At 39.4% G+C, this 14,915-nt stretch overlaps 1 protein-coding gene across 1 annotated transcript in view; it reads right to left on the minus strand.

Moving 5' to 3' along the window:
* Positions 1 to 9,098: 9,098 nt before the first annotated feature.
* The window catches only part of gria1a (glutamate receptor, ionotropic, AMPA 1a), an 83,606-nt gene continuing 77,789 nt past the window's right edge, over positions 9,099 to 14,915 (minus strand). The window contains 1 exon segment of the mRNA XM_085136240.1: positions 9,099 to 14,915. Within this exon segment, the coding sequence (XP_084992366.1) occupies positions 14,871 to 14,915 (45 nt within the window). The 3' untranslated portion in view covers positions 9,099 to 14,870.

Raw genomic sequence — 14,915 nt, forward strand, 5'->3', positions numbered from 1 at the left:
CCTTAAATTGAGATTGCTGACACTGTATCTAATGAATGCAGCAAGAATCTTACTGCGGACCTAAATCAACTATTTCCTTACTTAATGTTCCATGCTTTTTGATTAATCTGTCTTCCTCCACAAAAGATATAAAAACATTCACCACTTTGGTGGCTGCAGAAATTGTAATGATCAATCAATCAATTACTGCTGCGGTCTTTGATGTTGAGACATTATCTCAGGTAGGCATGCAGATAATGGCCTCCCAAATCTGTGTAGTAGCTGAAATCATTTAAATTTTGCAGCTTCTTCTGATGCAAGTGAAAAGTAAAGTGTGCCTAACCACTGAAGGATTTAATCAGAAAAAGGATCCAAAATGGCTAAAATATTGCATGTGTGATTGCAACAATAAAAAGAAAGCATGCACGTTTTTATGCGTTATACGTTCGTGTTAACTAAGTCCGCCCATGGGCTGTTTCTTTGTATTGTCAACGTGTCATTAGATGTTTTCTTCAGATTTCCTTCAGATTCCGTCATGGTGTAAGTGTCAGTCACTCAAATGAAAGAAAGGGCCGGAGGGCTAGATGGATGAAAGACGAGATGTGCTACATGCTATAACAGGGCTTCAGTCTTGCAGCATCTTTGTGGGTGTAGCGTGTGTGCATGTGCGCTTGCTCGGGTTTATATGCACCCGTGTCCATGTCTGTGTGTCTTTGCTCATGGATAAAAGCAGAGAGAGAGAGAACTCCCACACAGAAATGTGTGCAGTCACTGCCTGCAGCTGCTTGTGGGTGTAGAAACAGCACACACGAAGAAACAATGGACAGGTCCAGGAGGGGCAAATAGAGAAACAGGTGAATTACAAGTGACATGAAAGGTAAAGATAATGTGGATGAGGCAACAGGCGTGAAGCTGTGTGTGACGGTGCCCTTTTATTAGAGACAGAGTCAGTTTATTCAAGCTGCGCCAATGAGGAACAAGCGTTGCCTCCTCGATGGCTGCGAGACTTTACTCCGTCCTTCCAACATGGGTTGACAGCATCGTCTTCACCGCTATTGATTTCCTTTCTTTTTCTATTTGGAAAAACATGGCTCACACACCAGGAGAAGACGCCCGAACAAAACCCGATTTAAAAAAACAAAACACACACAGTATCAACGTTACACACAAATGCAACACATTCAACCAACATAAGTTAAGATTGAATTAAAAATATTCTCATGAGCAGAAGAACAGGTAGCATCTACTAGGAGTATAGAGGGTGGTTATTGAAATGTTGATGCCTTTACAGTCATTGTAGCTGTACAGTCTATTATTTTTAGGCCATATACAAGACACAAGCCCACCTGTGTATTTTTAACCAAATCCCCCAAATGATTTTGACAAATAAAACAGAAAATATTTGATTGGCCCTTTGCTAAATCCTTACCCCAAACAGTTATTATACAGCTATTTTGATGTGTCTATATCCTGGAAGAATGGAACGGCACAATTCCAAAAACCATAAATCTAAGAGCAAAACTCAGTGGATTTGATATTTACTATCACAGGTATTGAACTCATGAACCCACCTATATTCCAATCTTCACTTTTAGTCTGAAGTCTGGATAATTAGCAAAAAAGTAAGGTCACAAATAGAAGCGGCTAAAAGGAGTTTTAGAGAGTTTTGGAGTTCTTAGACTAGACCTGCTGCTCTTTTATATCAAAAGGAGCCAATTGAGGTGTTTCAGGCATCTGGTTAGAATTCCTTCTGGGCACTTCTCCTTGGAGGTTTTCCAAGAACAAGTACTTGATAGGTTTGATACGAACGCTGGTATTGGACTGATACTTTGTTTCTATCCTCCAAGTTTACTATGTAGACCACAGAACTGGTAAATACACAGTTCTGTGTTCACTCCTCTGTTTTAGAGATGATAAAAATATGTCATGATTACAAATGCTGGACTCAAATGCAGGAATCACTCTGAATGAAGAGTCAAAAGGTGGTTTATTTACACAAGTGTCACAAGGTGACAAGGGAAGGTCCAAACTCTTCTTCACACAGTTTGTGACTCACGACAATCCGCACACTAATCCAGTCCAAACTCGCTCTCACAAATGCTCATGCACTCGGGATCCACAGGGAAGGGAAATAGGCCAGGGTCCAGGGAAATCTACACACAAGAAGAGAGGCTGACATTAGTGAGGAGCAATGTTCCCTCTAATTTGTCATGTGTCTGAGCAAACACACAAACTCCCTGAGCGGTCCCTTGGACCCCTGTGAGCAACATTAGACATGTGCACTGTGGTCACGCCAGCATCGAATCCATCCAAGTTACATGGTTTATTAAAATAACCAAATTACAGCATTTATGTTAGACTACTTTTAATTAAGTGCTTTAGCCCACTTACAAGGGAAATTTAAAAAAATCTTGTAAAAGTAAAAATAACTTGAACTCCAATTTTGAAAACACAACTTCTTTTCTTTTTTTTTTTTAAATAAAGCTCTGACTTGTATTATGAGTCTGAGTCTGTGGTCTGGGAGAGAGTCCTGTAACTCTCTGTCTGTAAAATACAGTATGTAATGACCAATGTTGGGCAATTAATTATATAGTTACTTCTTCAAAAAAGTAACTAAGTTTTGCAAACAACAAAGTTTTTTGCAGCTGTTTACCTAAAAATGCAGCTTAGGCGTTTTTTTAAAAATAAAGATTTCAAACTATTAACAGAACAATCAGTTGTTCTGCATCAAATCTGATGCCACACAAATTATTTGTGCCACTCCAAAAAATAATTTCTGTCCACTATGAGATAAAGGAGAACAACAGCCTGATACTCCTGTAACATTCAGTAGTCTCCTCACTGTTCTGACACACACAACAAAACTACATTACACACTAACTACACAAGACAACACACTAACTTTAGACTCCAAACACGCTAAATGTCGCAAATGTCTCTCATCTCAAAACACCACCGTCACTGCTAAAACTTCCCGCCTTCCTAAACAACTAAATGCCATGTTGCCATATCATTTTTTGATTGGTCGACATGGTAGATTTTTCCACCAATAGGAAACAGGTTTTTTGGTTTTGGTTTTGCTCACAGGCGGGGAGTGCTTTCGAGCCCTTTCCTTATAAAACGCCGTGTTTACCCTTTCTTCCAGCAGTAAATATAAACAACGATAGTATTCAGAAAAAAACAAACACTGCATATATTTTTTATCATACCTCTGGTTTTATGTGGCCGATCAACACAATTTAAAAACTGGTACAAAGTCCACACTTTTTCCGTCAATTGTTCCGTCTGTCCTCACATCTCCAGTGGTTGTACACGTTGTCATTAACGTGGCTTCACTCCACATCATAGCCTGTCAACAACGTTGATTAGCTGCGTATATACGAATGTGAATCGCATCATTGGCTGGAGCAGCCAGTCACTTACTGACTCACACTGCAAAACAGAATTGTTAACGTATTTATTTAAATTTCAATTCAGGTTAGATTTTTTTTTTGTGCGCAAAGACCATGCCAGCAGTGCGCGATTGTGCACGCGTGCAGCTTAGAGGGAACATTGGTGAGGAGCACTAGGAGAACACAAGGATATCGTTAGGTGATTTCCAGTGAGGAATCAGTCTGCACTGAGACCTTAAGTAGCATGGGAGCAGTCATTGATGATGGATGGTGGGTAAGTAATAATTTGTGATAAGTGGCAGGTGAGTAGGGTGCACAGGTAAGGAGCGAAGGAGAAACAACGACAAACAATCCAGAAGAACCAGGAACCATGAGAATATACCTCAAACATGCACCATGTGTTGTGCTGACTATGAGGTCTATTTTATTTATAGCCAATAGCACAATTACACAACAGAAGCGCCTTAGACACATGTGCAATTACATTCCAGGTCTCCAAAAACCTGGTCTCAAAATACAGAAGCTGAAATTTGTGCTTCGTTGTGTTCACTAATTACTGTGGAAATCAAAACCCACAGTGATTTAGTTGGTCATTAAAATGCATTTAGATTTTGCAAATTGATGATGATTCATCTCATAAATCATGACGCACTGAAGAAGAAAGAAAAACCTGCTGGAGAGATTACAGTATACATCTCATCTTGCCTGGCAGCATCTCAGGATTCCCAAAAGGAACTAGAACGTGTTGCTGGGAAGAAGGACATTTGGAGTACACTGCTTAGTCTGCTGCCACCAAGACTGGACTTCAGGGAAGTGTAAGGTAAAGGACTGAAGGATGCAGTCCTAAAGCAGGGATGTCAAACTCATTTTACAACATGGGCCACATACAGGTTACTTTGAACTTAAGTTTTAAAAAAATAAAATCCTTTTTCTGTAAACCCACAGTAAAAATCAAATGAATATAGTAGTGAAATTCTGACATTTAATAGTTTATTGCTTCATTACTTCGATCTAGTCTGAACAGCTATTGAGGGGGGATTCTTTATCATCAGCTGTAAAACTAATGACTACACTGTTAAAAGTTCAAGACCTGGGCACTCTTTCACATTTTCCAGAGCCGTCCAGAGGGCTGGATTGGAGTCTTTGCTGGCTCGATCCTGGCCTCCCAGGCCTTATGTTTAACACACGTGCATTTAAAAAGCAGTAATGTGCAGGCTTACTACTCCCTTAACAAACCAGAACATCAGGCTGTTACTGGTACCTGAGGATCTTTGAAGCATCTGTTTCTCAAACTAGAGACTTTGTCCTCTGATCACTTGTGAACTACTTCTTTGTGCTTTTCCAACCAGCTTGTGCCTTTTATTTGAGAGTTGTACACCCTGCTGTACTATATCCTCAGTTTTTTTTTTTTTTGTTGTCCTTTTTAACCTGGGACATTTCGTTAAAAAAGTAACCTCAGGCATTTTAGTGCTTCTGTAAATATTCTCTTACAAGGAAAAAAAATACTTTGAGTGACATGTCAGACACATTCATCTACAAAGCTGAACTATTTCGCGAGCCTGTGTGTGTGTGTCCACATCTGTGTTTGCCTTGGTCTCTTGGCAAATGGCCCCACTGCTAATCAACCATCCCTATTAGAAAATCTGTGAATATGCTTATTAGTGTGAGTATGCGTGCGTGTGTGTGTCCACTTGTGTAGGTATGATTCAGCTGCTGCTCATCAACAGTTCTCTAATGAGGGATAGAAAGTGTGGGGAATCTGCACCTGGACACAATTAGCTAGCATTCACTTTCAATGACTCTCCAGGATGGAACAAGATATTCTCCTTGCCCCCTACGTTCGAATGTCTACTTCTTTCTTATCAAACTTCTTTCTTTACCCGTACATAATATGACTGCTTTCTTTTATCTGCAAGTTTTCTCTGAGAACTTCATTAATTTGATGTTGAAGGGAATTTTTTTTATAGTGCACTCATGAAGAAAGTAAAGTAAAGCTTTACAGGACAGCCTAAATTATGTTATTTACCCATCCTCCGATATCCAGGACAGGTGGCACCTCCAGATTTAATTTTAGATAAAGTCTGACTGTTTGGGCTCTTGAAACCTAGGGATATGATTTCATTCTCCTTAGATAAAGTTCATTTGAGCTGTCAGACTCTTTATGCCTATTAGACATTAACAGTCACATATCAGACCTAGTGAATACAGGTGGTTAGTTCAGGCCCGTGGCGCAGGAAATCACACTGAGATGTCAGACAAGTTTCTTCAAACAGCCCTATTTTAAAGTCACAACAAGAATTTAGAAAGTTGCCAGGTCAGAGGAGGTAAACAAAACTGCAAAAATCCTGTGACTGCTGAAAACACCTCACTCAGAAAAAAAAAAGGAGAGAGCGGCAGAAAGAGAGACAAAAGAGATGTTAATTATACAGTAGGCCGCTGGCTGTCAGAGTGAAAAAGAGTGGGGCCTCTCCGACGGTTGATGCCACTAATCATGGGGTGTGACACAGCATGACACCCTGCTATCTCTAATGTAACACACAAGTGCGCACACACACAAACTCAAACGCACACACACTCAAAGGCGCGTGTGCTCGGCGCAGCGCACGCTGGTACATTCTATATTTGTATCTTCATTATAATAATAATTTCTTCTTCCAGGCTGAACAGTGATATGAGAAGCGGGTGTTGCATGAAATGTTTATCCCAAGAAATGAAAACTATTTCTTCTTCTTTTTTTTGTTTTCACCCCTTATGCATCAAAAGGATGATGCATCAAGTCTAAATATATGCAACATACCCGGGGAAATAGATTAATTAGTGCGCTAAAAAGAATTTGAATCGTCAAAGGGTACGATTTGTACCCAACCATCAGCAGCTTCACTGACACAGCATGAGGTCTGGTGACTGTAGAGGCCATTAGGGTACGGAGGACTCACTGTGATGTTCAAGAAGCCCGTTTGAGATGATGTGAGTTTCGTGTCAATAAAATATAGGCAACACAGGATGTATTAGGGCGTTTTTCCTTTTGCACATTCAAAACTTTGCTAAAGTGTAGAAGTATTTGTTGTCAAGAGTACATACACTTTCAAAAATGACACTTCTCAGTAAGAATTATATGTTCTAATTGAAAGATAGTTCTAGTTGAACGATGAAATCATGCATACTTGGTCACTTGCTGCTAATTATAAAAGCACATAAGCCTGACTTGGCAGTTATCTGTCAGTTATTTTAGGTAATTAGGTAAAGTAGGTTCACCATGCTAGTCCCTCACATAAACACTGTCCCATCCCTCTCCACCAGCCTGAACTGTTGATACAAGGCAGGATGGAACCATGCTTTTATCTGTTTTGGAATAAATTCTTGAGACTCTTAAGATCAAGCAACATTTTTCCAATCTTCTGTTGTCCAATTCCAGTGAGCCTGTGTGAACTGTAGCTTCAGTTTCCTGTTCTTAGCTGACAGGACTGGAGCCTGATGTGGTCTTCTGCTGCTGTGGCCCATCTGCTTCAAGGTTTGACGTGTTATGGATTCAGAGATGTACTTCTGCATACCGCAGCATGTGGTTATTGTTTCCTTCCTATCAGCATGAAGCGGTTTGGCCATTGTCCTGTGACCTCTGACATAAACAAGGCATTTTCTTCTAGAGAACTGAATATTGAAAATAATGGATATTTTCTCTTTTTCAGACAGAAAAACCTGTTAGACCAACAACCATGCTACGTTCTAAGTCACTTAAATCAACTTTCGCCTCTATTCTGGTTCAGTTTGAACTGAGTTGCTGCCATATGATTGGCTCATCAGATATTTGTATTAACAAGCAGAAGAACAGATGTACACAGTGAAGTGTCTGGTGACTGTGATTTGTTTTTCATTTGTTTTAATCTTATTCTCTAAATGTGCACACAGGTACACAACACCCATGGAAGTCCTTGAAAAGCATGTTTTTAGAAGATTTCTGGGCATTCAATAAAGTTGGCCCCTGGTAAAAATGAACAGTTTCTGCTTTTTAGAACGACTACTGCTTTTTATTATAAGACAAGCTTAGTACCTAATTTAGCAGAAGTGAAGTAATAAAATCTCCCACAAGCTTGGTGACAGGGATCTATTGTATTGCAAAGCGTCCCTTGGGCATATCATTCCAAGGTTGTTCAAAGTTGTTGAGCTCTCATTGACAGATTTTGGGATGCATTTTGAAGAGAACATTTCAGAAAATAGGTTAAGGCTTTAGGGGCTAATCACTGCGGAGTATTAAAGCCGTCAGCGCTCTGCTGGATCTTTTACCGCAGCGCTGTCTCCTTTGGAAGCTATGGTAACACTTGTTATGACTGTTCATATAGAATTTCTCAAAAAGTGCTTCCAATCAGCATCCACCTGTACGCTCCGGGTTTTCATTCACCATTGGGAAGGGGGAACGCTATTACCACGACTCCCCTGCTGTGCTGATCATGCTGTTTTTGTTGGGGAGTGATGAGGTGAGATGAGCCAAACATAGAACATAGACCGCTTTCACACAATAGCTTCGTTCTAAGCGAGCTTCCTGACTGAATTGAATTAATTCACATAACAACAGCTGAACAGGTTGGAGTACTACCGTGTGGGGCAGGAATGATAACAACATAACGCAGGTACTTCATGTAAGAAAAATAACAAAGGTGCATGGAACAGAAAAAAAAAACACTATCTGACTGCTGGCCTAATAAAGTGTGTTAATAAAAAAAGAGCTGTTATAGATTAAATATCTACAATGGGAAAAATGACTGCCATGTCAGTAGAATGAACAGCATGCCATCACCGTTTTACACTCCTCTTACTTCCCATTACATCCACTGATACACACACACACACACACACACACACACACACACACACACACACACACTGTGCTGTTTGGTAATGCACTTGCCTGTTTTTGTACAGGAAATGATGCATATTACAAAATCCCAATTAATTCAAGTGAGTTGCACACTGAGTTGCTGCTTGATTAAGTGTCTGTACTCACTAATCTCGATGACCCTGATTGTTTCTGTTCAGTTGTCTAGCAGCTTATGTAACACCGTCTTCCTTCGTCCGCTTTCAAATAAAACAGACTACCTCAGATTATTATTATTATTTTGGAACAGCGCACTCCTTTCAGACCTGGGCAACGCTTTATCCTTCTCTGCTTGTAATATCTAAAGTCATATACCATTTGCCTAAGGCACGGAGTGAGATTTATGACTCCAGTGGAAATAAAACTGAACAAATATCCATAGTTTATTTCTTTATTCAATTACAAAAGCATGATGACTTCTTTCCAGGACACTTTGGTTAGAAAAAAAGAAGATTTCTCAAAAGTCTGACTCCTAACAGTGTTCTGTATTCTTTTATATTTATTTAGTTTAAAACTTTGAACCCATTTATCGAACTTTGAATTTTAAAACTCAATTTTAACATTTGTAGAGTTAAAAAAAAACATGACAGTGTTTCTGGTGATTAGATTCCAGTAGTAAAAGTACCATGAAAAAAAAAGAAATATTCACATGGTGATAGATTTTAAGCACTTCAAAAAAAAAAGAAAAAGAAAAACAACAGGAGATTAAATTAAAATCAACTCTAAACTGGCTTTGAACAACAAAAAGCGTTTGCAGATTAATTAACATCAGTGTGTTGTTTACTTTTTTCATAGCCTTCAAAGTGCCACCTAATTCTCCTTTACAGTACAAACACTGAATGTCCCTTTTTTTAAAAAAACAAACAAACAAACAAACTTTTTCATTTTGTTTAATTTTTTTTTTTTTTTTTTTACAAATCCTGTTATGCCATATAAAACATATTTCCCAAGATAAAGCCTCCACAGAAGAGTGCTGTGCTGTCGTAGTAATTAATACATCATCAGAAAAAAGAAGACGCATATGAAGGAGGAAAGAAAAAGTATTCACACGGCAGGTAACTAATTCTGGTACACTGAGGCTTGATTTAAAGGAGAACAAACATTTTCACTGGGGAAGAGAAAAATCCTTTTATATACATAACAATGTGGAGATATGTATGATTTTTGCTTGCCCACTTATGGCAGAATGGCGGAAAGAGAGGTTCCACATTAGATTTGGTACCCTTGAAAAAGGAAAAAAAAAAAGGATACAAACTCAGGAATAAAAATAAAAGCACATCCATTTGTGGAAGCAGAGGATGAGTGCTGCCTTTGTACAGGCGCTTGGCTGTAAAATAAGAGGTCAGCTAGATTCTGCAGTACATAATCCAAAGCTGACCTCTGGCATCCAACAGCAGTGAAAATCCCATTTCAAGCGCTTCGACCTTCCAGTCACCTTAGACTAAACTCTCCCCCTTGGACACTGTTAAAGACACGCAGATATCAAGCCAGTGGTGATGGTTGATGCATTTTAGGACTTCTCTTTTCAATGACTATAATTTTGAACCACTTTTAAAAAAAACTTAAATTTTTACTCACATTTCCCTCAACTTGCTCCCTCTGCTTAAACTTCGGCATTTCCTATATTTACTTGAAATCCTTTTAACAATTTGGGTATGTGAAATTGCTGTACTCTGCAGTGGAATATTTGTGGAGGTGGACTGAGGTGGAGTGATAGCTATGTAAGAGGAAAAGATGTTCATGCTGGCTGAAGGCACATAATGCATCCTTTACATAGCTCCAGGCTCTGATGTGTTATGAAAAAAAAACTGAGTGATTTCTCTCCTGGCACATTTTTCAGCTGTACGATTACTCCATTTAAACAATCAGTTTGGCAATAGTCTATATATGTATATATATTTATTAGGGGTGCAACGATACTCGTATCGATATCGAACCGTTCGATACAGTGCTTTCGGTTCGGTACGCATATGTATCGAACGATACAACATTTTTAATTTATTTTATCAACTTTCCTTCTGATGATGCTGTCTGTGTTGAGCGCTCAGTGGATCTGCGCTCGACAGTGCAGCCTAGGCGGAGTAGTCGAACACAGATTCACTGAGCGCAGGGCAAGCTAGCGAGACAGAAGCTAGGCTAGTTGCAACATGGCAAATTGAACCTCCCCCACCCTCATTCAGATCTGGCGTTTGGAACTATTTTGGTTTTCATGTGATGTATGACCCTGAAGGTAAGCCTGTCATGGACAAAAGTAAAACAGTATGTTGGATGTGCCAGCAATGCTCAATTGGTGGGAACTAGTGTGTTAGCGCAGTTAGCTCGTTAATGTGTTGACGTCTTCCAGCCCCACTCATGAGGTGATCCGCGGTAGCTCGTTAACGGAGATTTGCCGTGTTGTGACGTTAATGTCATTTCAGATTTACGCTGACAGCACTAGTGGGAACACAACCAATATGACTGCACATTTACTCCGACATCATCCTAGTGCAAAGACAAGTGGAAGCAGAGAAAAACAACAAGCAGCATGCTACAAACTTTACCCGAGTCATTTAGACAGCCGTTAGCACACGATTCTCCTTATGGGGACCTGATATGTTTAATATGCTGCTGAGAATATAGCCCAGAAGAAGCGTATAGTATAGCTTTTATTTTGGAAAGAGACATTTCTCCATAATAAACTCTCTTTTCCAAAGATGAGTGATTCCTCAATCAGATACAGGGCTCGCAAAATCGCTAGCCCGACGGGGCTTTTTTCCAGTCGGGCTACCAAAATCTATCTCTGCCCTGCCCGTCGGCCTATCCTAGGAAGGAAAAATATATGTCAATGCTTTTGCATTCTTTTGGAAATGTAGCTGGGTAATTATGTCATTGGCATCGGCCACTGTCAATATGTGACATACTGAAATCGCGTTTGAATTTGCGCTTGTTTTTTGCTTTCACTTTGCAATCGCGTGAACTGTGTATAGAGAGCGACAGTACTGATTGGTGAGTGATGATAATTTGCGCACCAATTCCTCTGACATCGTCTTATCAATCGTTAGCTTACTATGCAAACATGACAAGTGAAATCTCCCGCAGCTTAAACATGTGAGAGGTTGATCGCGCAGAGAATCGCTGAGCGTTATGTTAGTGCGTGTGTAAAAGCAGCAGGATATATATTTTAGTTCTGCTGAGCCAAATAAGACAGGTCAGCGTGAAGAAGTGACAGCCAAAGAAAAGCTTACCACAAAACGGAAAGGTTATGACAAATCAGACTATAAGGAAAAAAGAAAGTGCAGCTTTATGGTTTCATGGACAAAAGAATTTCTGTGGCTGCAATATGACGAGCTAAATAACCAGGGCTGCACATAAGTGGTCCGCAGGTGCGCATTCGCTGTCAAAATAAAAACCCGCACAAGATAAGAAGTTGCAACGCGTGTTTGCGTACATAAGATTTTCAGGAGGACAGACATTTGTTTAGAACTCTTAAAGATGTCGAAGAAGCTCCTTTAAGCAGTTACTGTGATGTTCCTCCACCTCCAAAGAAATGTCAGAAGGAGTCCGAACCACAAAAGAAGCGCGTATTCTCTGAAAAGTGGTTGCAGGAGGTGAGCTGGCTTCAAACAAATGATGAACGCACAGAGATGTGGTGCAGAATGTGCCGTGAAAATTTAATAAATGACAAATTAATAAAAAGGCATGAACATTTTTTTTGTATCGAAAAAATATCGAACCGTGACACCAAAGTATCGAACCGAACCGAACCGTGAATTTTGTGTATCGTTGCACCCCTAATATTTATATATATATATATATATATATATATATATATACATACATATATATTAAATTATTGTTGACAAATCCAATTAAAAGAACAAAACCAGCTAAGATTACCAATCTTTCAAAACAAAAATGAACTAGTCAAAGTCTGATACTGTAACTTATTGCTCTGATACTACCTAAAAAAATATCAGTGAGTCACCTGACCCTGCTGAAATTTCATTTCGATACAACAAACCAGAATACTGCATATTTCCTTCACTTTATCCTGCACCTTTGCTGCACTAATACTGTAACATTCGGAGAAACTGGGACTGAATGCTTCAGAGAGGCTGGCAAAACACAAAATTCCTAAGGATGATCAAGGCATTATGCATTTGTCGCAAAATGTGCAAGCCTGGGGAGGAAAAAAAGGAAAAAGCTAAAGCACTGGACCCTATCCACTTATATGCTTTTGTGCATTTATGATAAGAGCGCAACATCCAATACATTTCTTATCACCATGTGTATGTTCTCAGTTTTTCTAAAATAACAGGTCCTCCCGCTATTTGCAGTCAGCATAGTGCTACCAATTATTTCGATCTATTTCTATGTAAAGAAAATGCAGAGAGGGCTATCATAGAAAAAGTGTAGAAGTTGTTCAAAAAAATAAAATTGAAATATTACTGTCTGAGGTGAAAGCTTAAAAAAGGACACGTGATTCCCCGTAGTTACTGGATAAGTGGGAAAGCCACATTATTAATGAATGTACTGCTTTAAGGATTATTTCCTAATAAACCTTTAAAAAATACATATAAATTAGGTTTTAATATGTGATGCACTTTGTGAAAAAAATTACAGCTGACTGTCATTTGTTGGTATATGGTTGGAGGCAATTCATTGGTTTGCATATATGAAAACTATTTTCATACACGAAAACAAATGTGCGCTGTTATTATAATTGCTACTGTCATGAGAATATTCATAAATATCTTACTTGTGTGTAAAATGTTGGTTTGAGGACAGACGGGATTTAAGCAAAAGCTGTTTCGGCCCGTTGTGATTTATTGATGATCAGAGCCTTGTGAGAGCGACGGGGGTCAACATTGTCATCGCGTTTTGATTAAAACATCTTCATACTGAAATGTGTGACAACACATTTCTCCTGGCTATATCAAACAAGTAAACTAGTACAGACAGCAGCAAAACACTCAAATTGTTCTAATGAAAAAAAAACAAAAGCGAAAATTGTTGGTATCCTCGCATCTCTGGAATTATTGTCAATAAACGAAAAAAAATAAAATTATAGAATCATGCCAGTGTTTCTCGTTTTCCCTCCTGTTACATCATCTTTCCGTTTTAAATCACAGAATTAGCTAAAGGTTTGTTTTCTGCCGTTGGCCACTTGCATAAGAATGCATAAGAATATAAATTACCATGGTGTGTGACAAAATGGGCCCAAGAAATGCAAAGTGCATCACCGACGGTCGTTTTATGTTAAATGTACTGAAATGCTCTGGTATGGAATCTTACTTTAGGGCCTAAATGCCAAACCTAGGATGTCTGCCCGTTGTCACATCTGCCCTCTAATGTCCCAGGCCTGTCACTCTGATTCCTCGATACTTGATGTGATCTGAAAGGGAGAACTCGGGAGAGCCAAGCAGTGCAGTGATCACCATAACCTTGACTTCCAATAGCAATACTAACTCCAAATCTGTCAGTCACATCGAGTGTATCAATCGCACCCCCTCCTTGCTGTGCTAGCTAGCAACAGCGAGGAAGCCGGCTTTCTGGCTTTTTCGCTCAGTACTGAACAAAACATATCAATGCTGCAACAACTGTAGATAAACTCTAAATTTGTCTTCAAAAAGACTGTCCAGTGTATCAGTGATTATGCTATGAATGTCACAACAGCAGAATACAGTTTAAGGTCACTCAGTATTGTACATACAGGATAATGTGTCATTGTGTCATCTCCATTCTCTTTTTCACGTAGGTTGAGGTGAGCATTTATGAATGTGCCCAATGACTGCTTTGATGATCGATGTAAGTACTCAAACTCAATCTGTGTACAATGTTCCGCATTTAAATGGTCATGTGGCACTAAGACAAGGCATGATGTGTTCAATGACGTCTAGCAGCAATGCTTGTTTGTCGTAGCCTGGACAACTTCTGATTTGAACATCATTAACCGTCATCGAAACACAAGTCAAATCAAAAATTCGTGAGACGAACTAATCTGCGCTATCAATCTAGCGTAAACCACTATCTCACAAAAATCGGCTATGCTACTCTGAGCACCTAGTCCTTCAAAAATGGAGTATAAATGTAAGAGTGAAGGAAGGTGGGGACATCCCGAAAACAACATCATATCATTGTAGCAGTCACAAGTGTTTGTCCTCCTCTGCCACATCTGTGCAAAGACATGATCCATCAGCCATCGGAAAGCATCTAGGTAGTACAAGGTCAGCAGTGGAGGTGAAGATATTGCACAAGCAGACTAACGTCAACAGCTCCATCGAAATGGCACAGCGCAGGCGTCACACTGAAGAATAAAATTCTTTTTTTTTTCCACATAAATGAACACGGTAAAAAAAGTCCAAAAACACGCCCAGTTGACGACTTCTTTATTGCAGCACGTTTCCCTTCTTTTTTTCGATATCTATTTTTCAAACACCCACTTACTAAAAAAAAAGAAAAAAAAAGTTGCGATTCTCTGTTCATCATTTGCGAGGAGCGGTTTTTAAGAGTCCGTTTTGGCAGTAAGTTTTTGTTCAAGTTGGGAAAGCCGGGAGAATAGATGGGTCAAACCGGACAGCCATGGGTTTTGTTATGTTTTTTTTTAGGTTATTAGAGTCCTGTGCTCTTCTTCTTCTGCCCCACCCTGCCTATCCCCTCGCCGCCAGCACAGTAATATGATGATCACATGCCGG

The sequence above is a fragment of the Neolamprologus multifasciatus genome, chromosome 2 (genome assembly GCF_963576455.1).
Source record: "Neolamprologus multifasciatus chromosome 2, fNeoMul1.2, whole genome shotgun sequence".
Lineage (NCBI taxonomy): Eukaryota > Metazoa > Chordata > Actinopteri > Cichliformes > Cichlidae > Neolamprologus > Neolamprologus multifasciatus.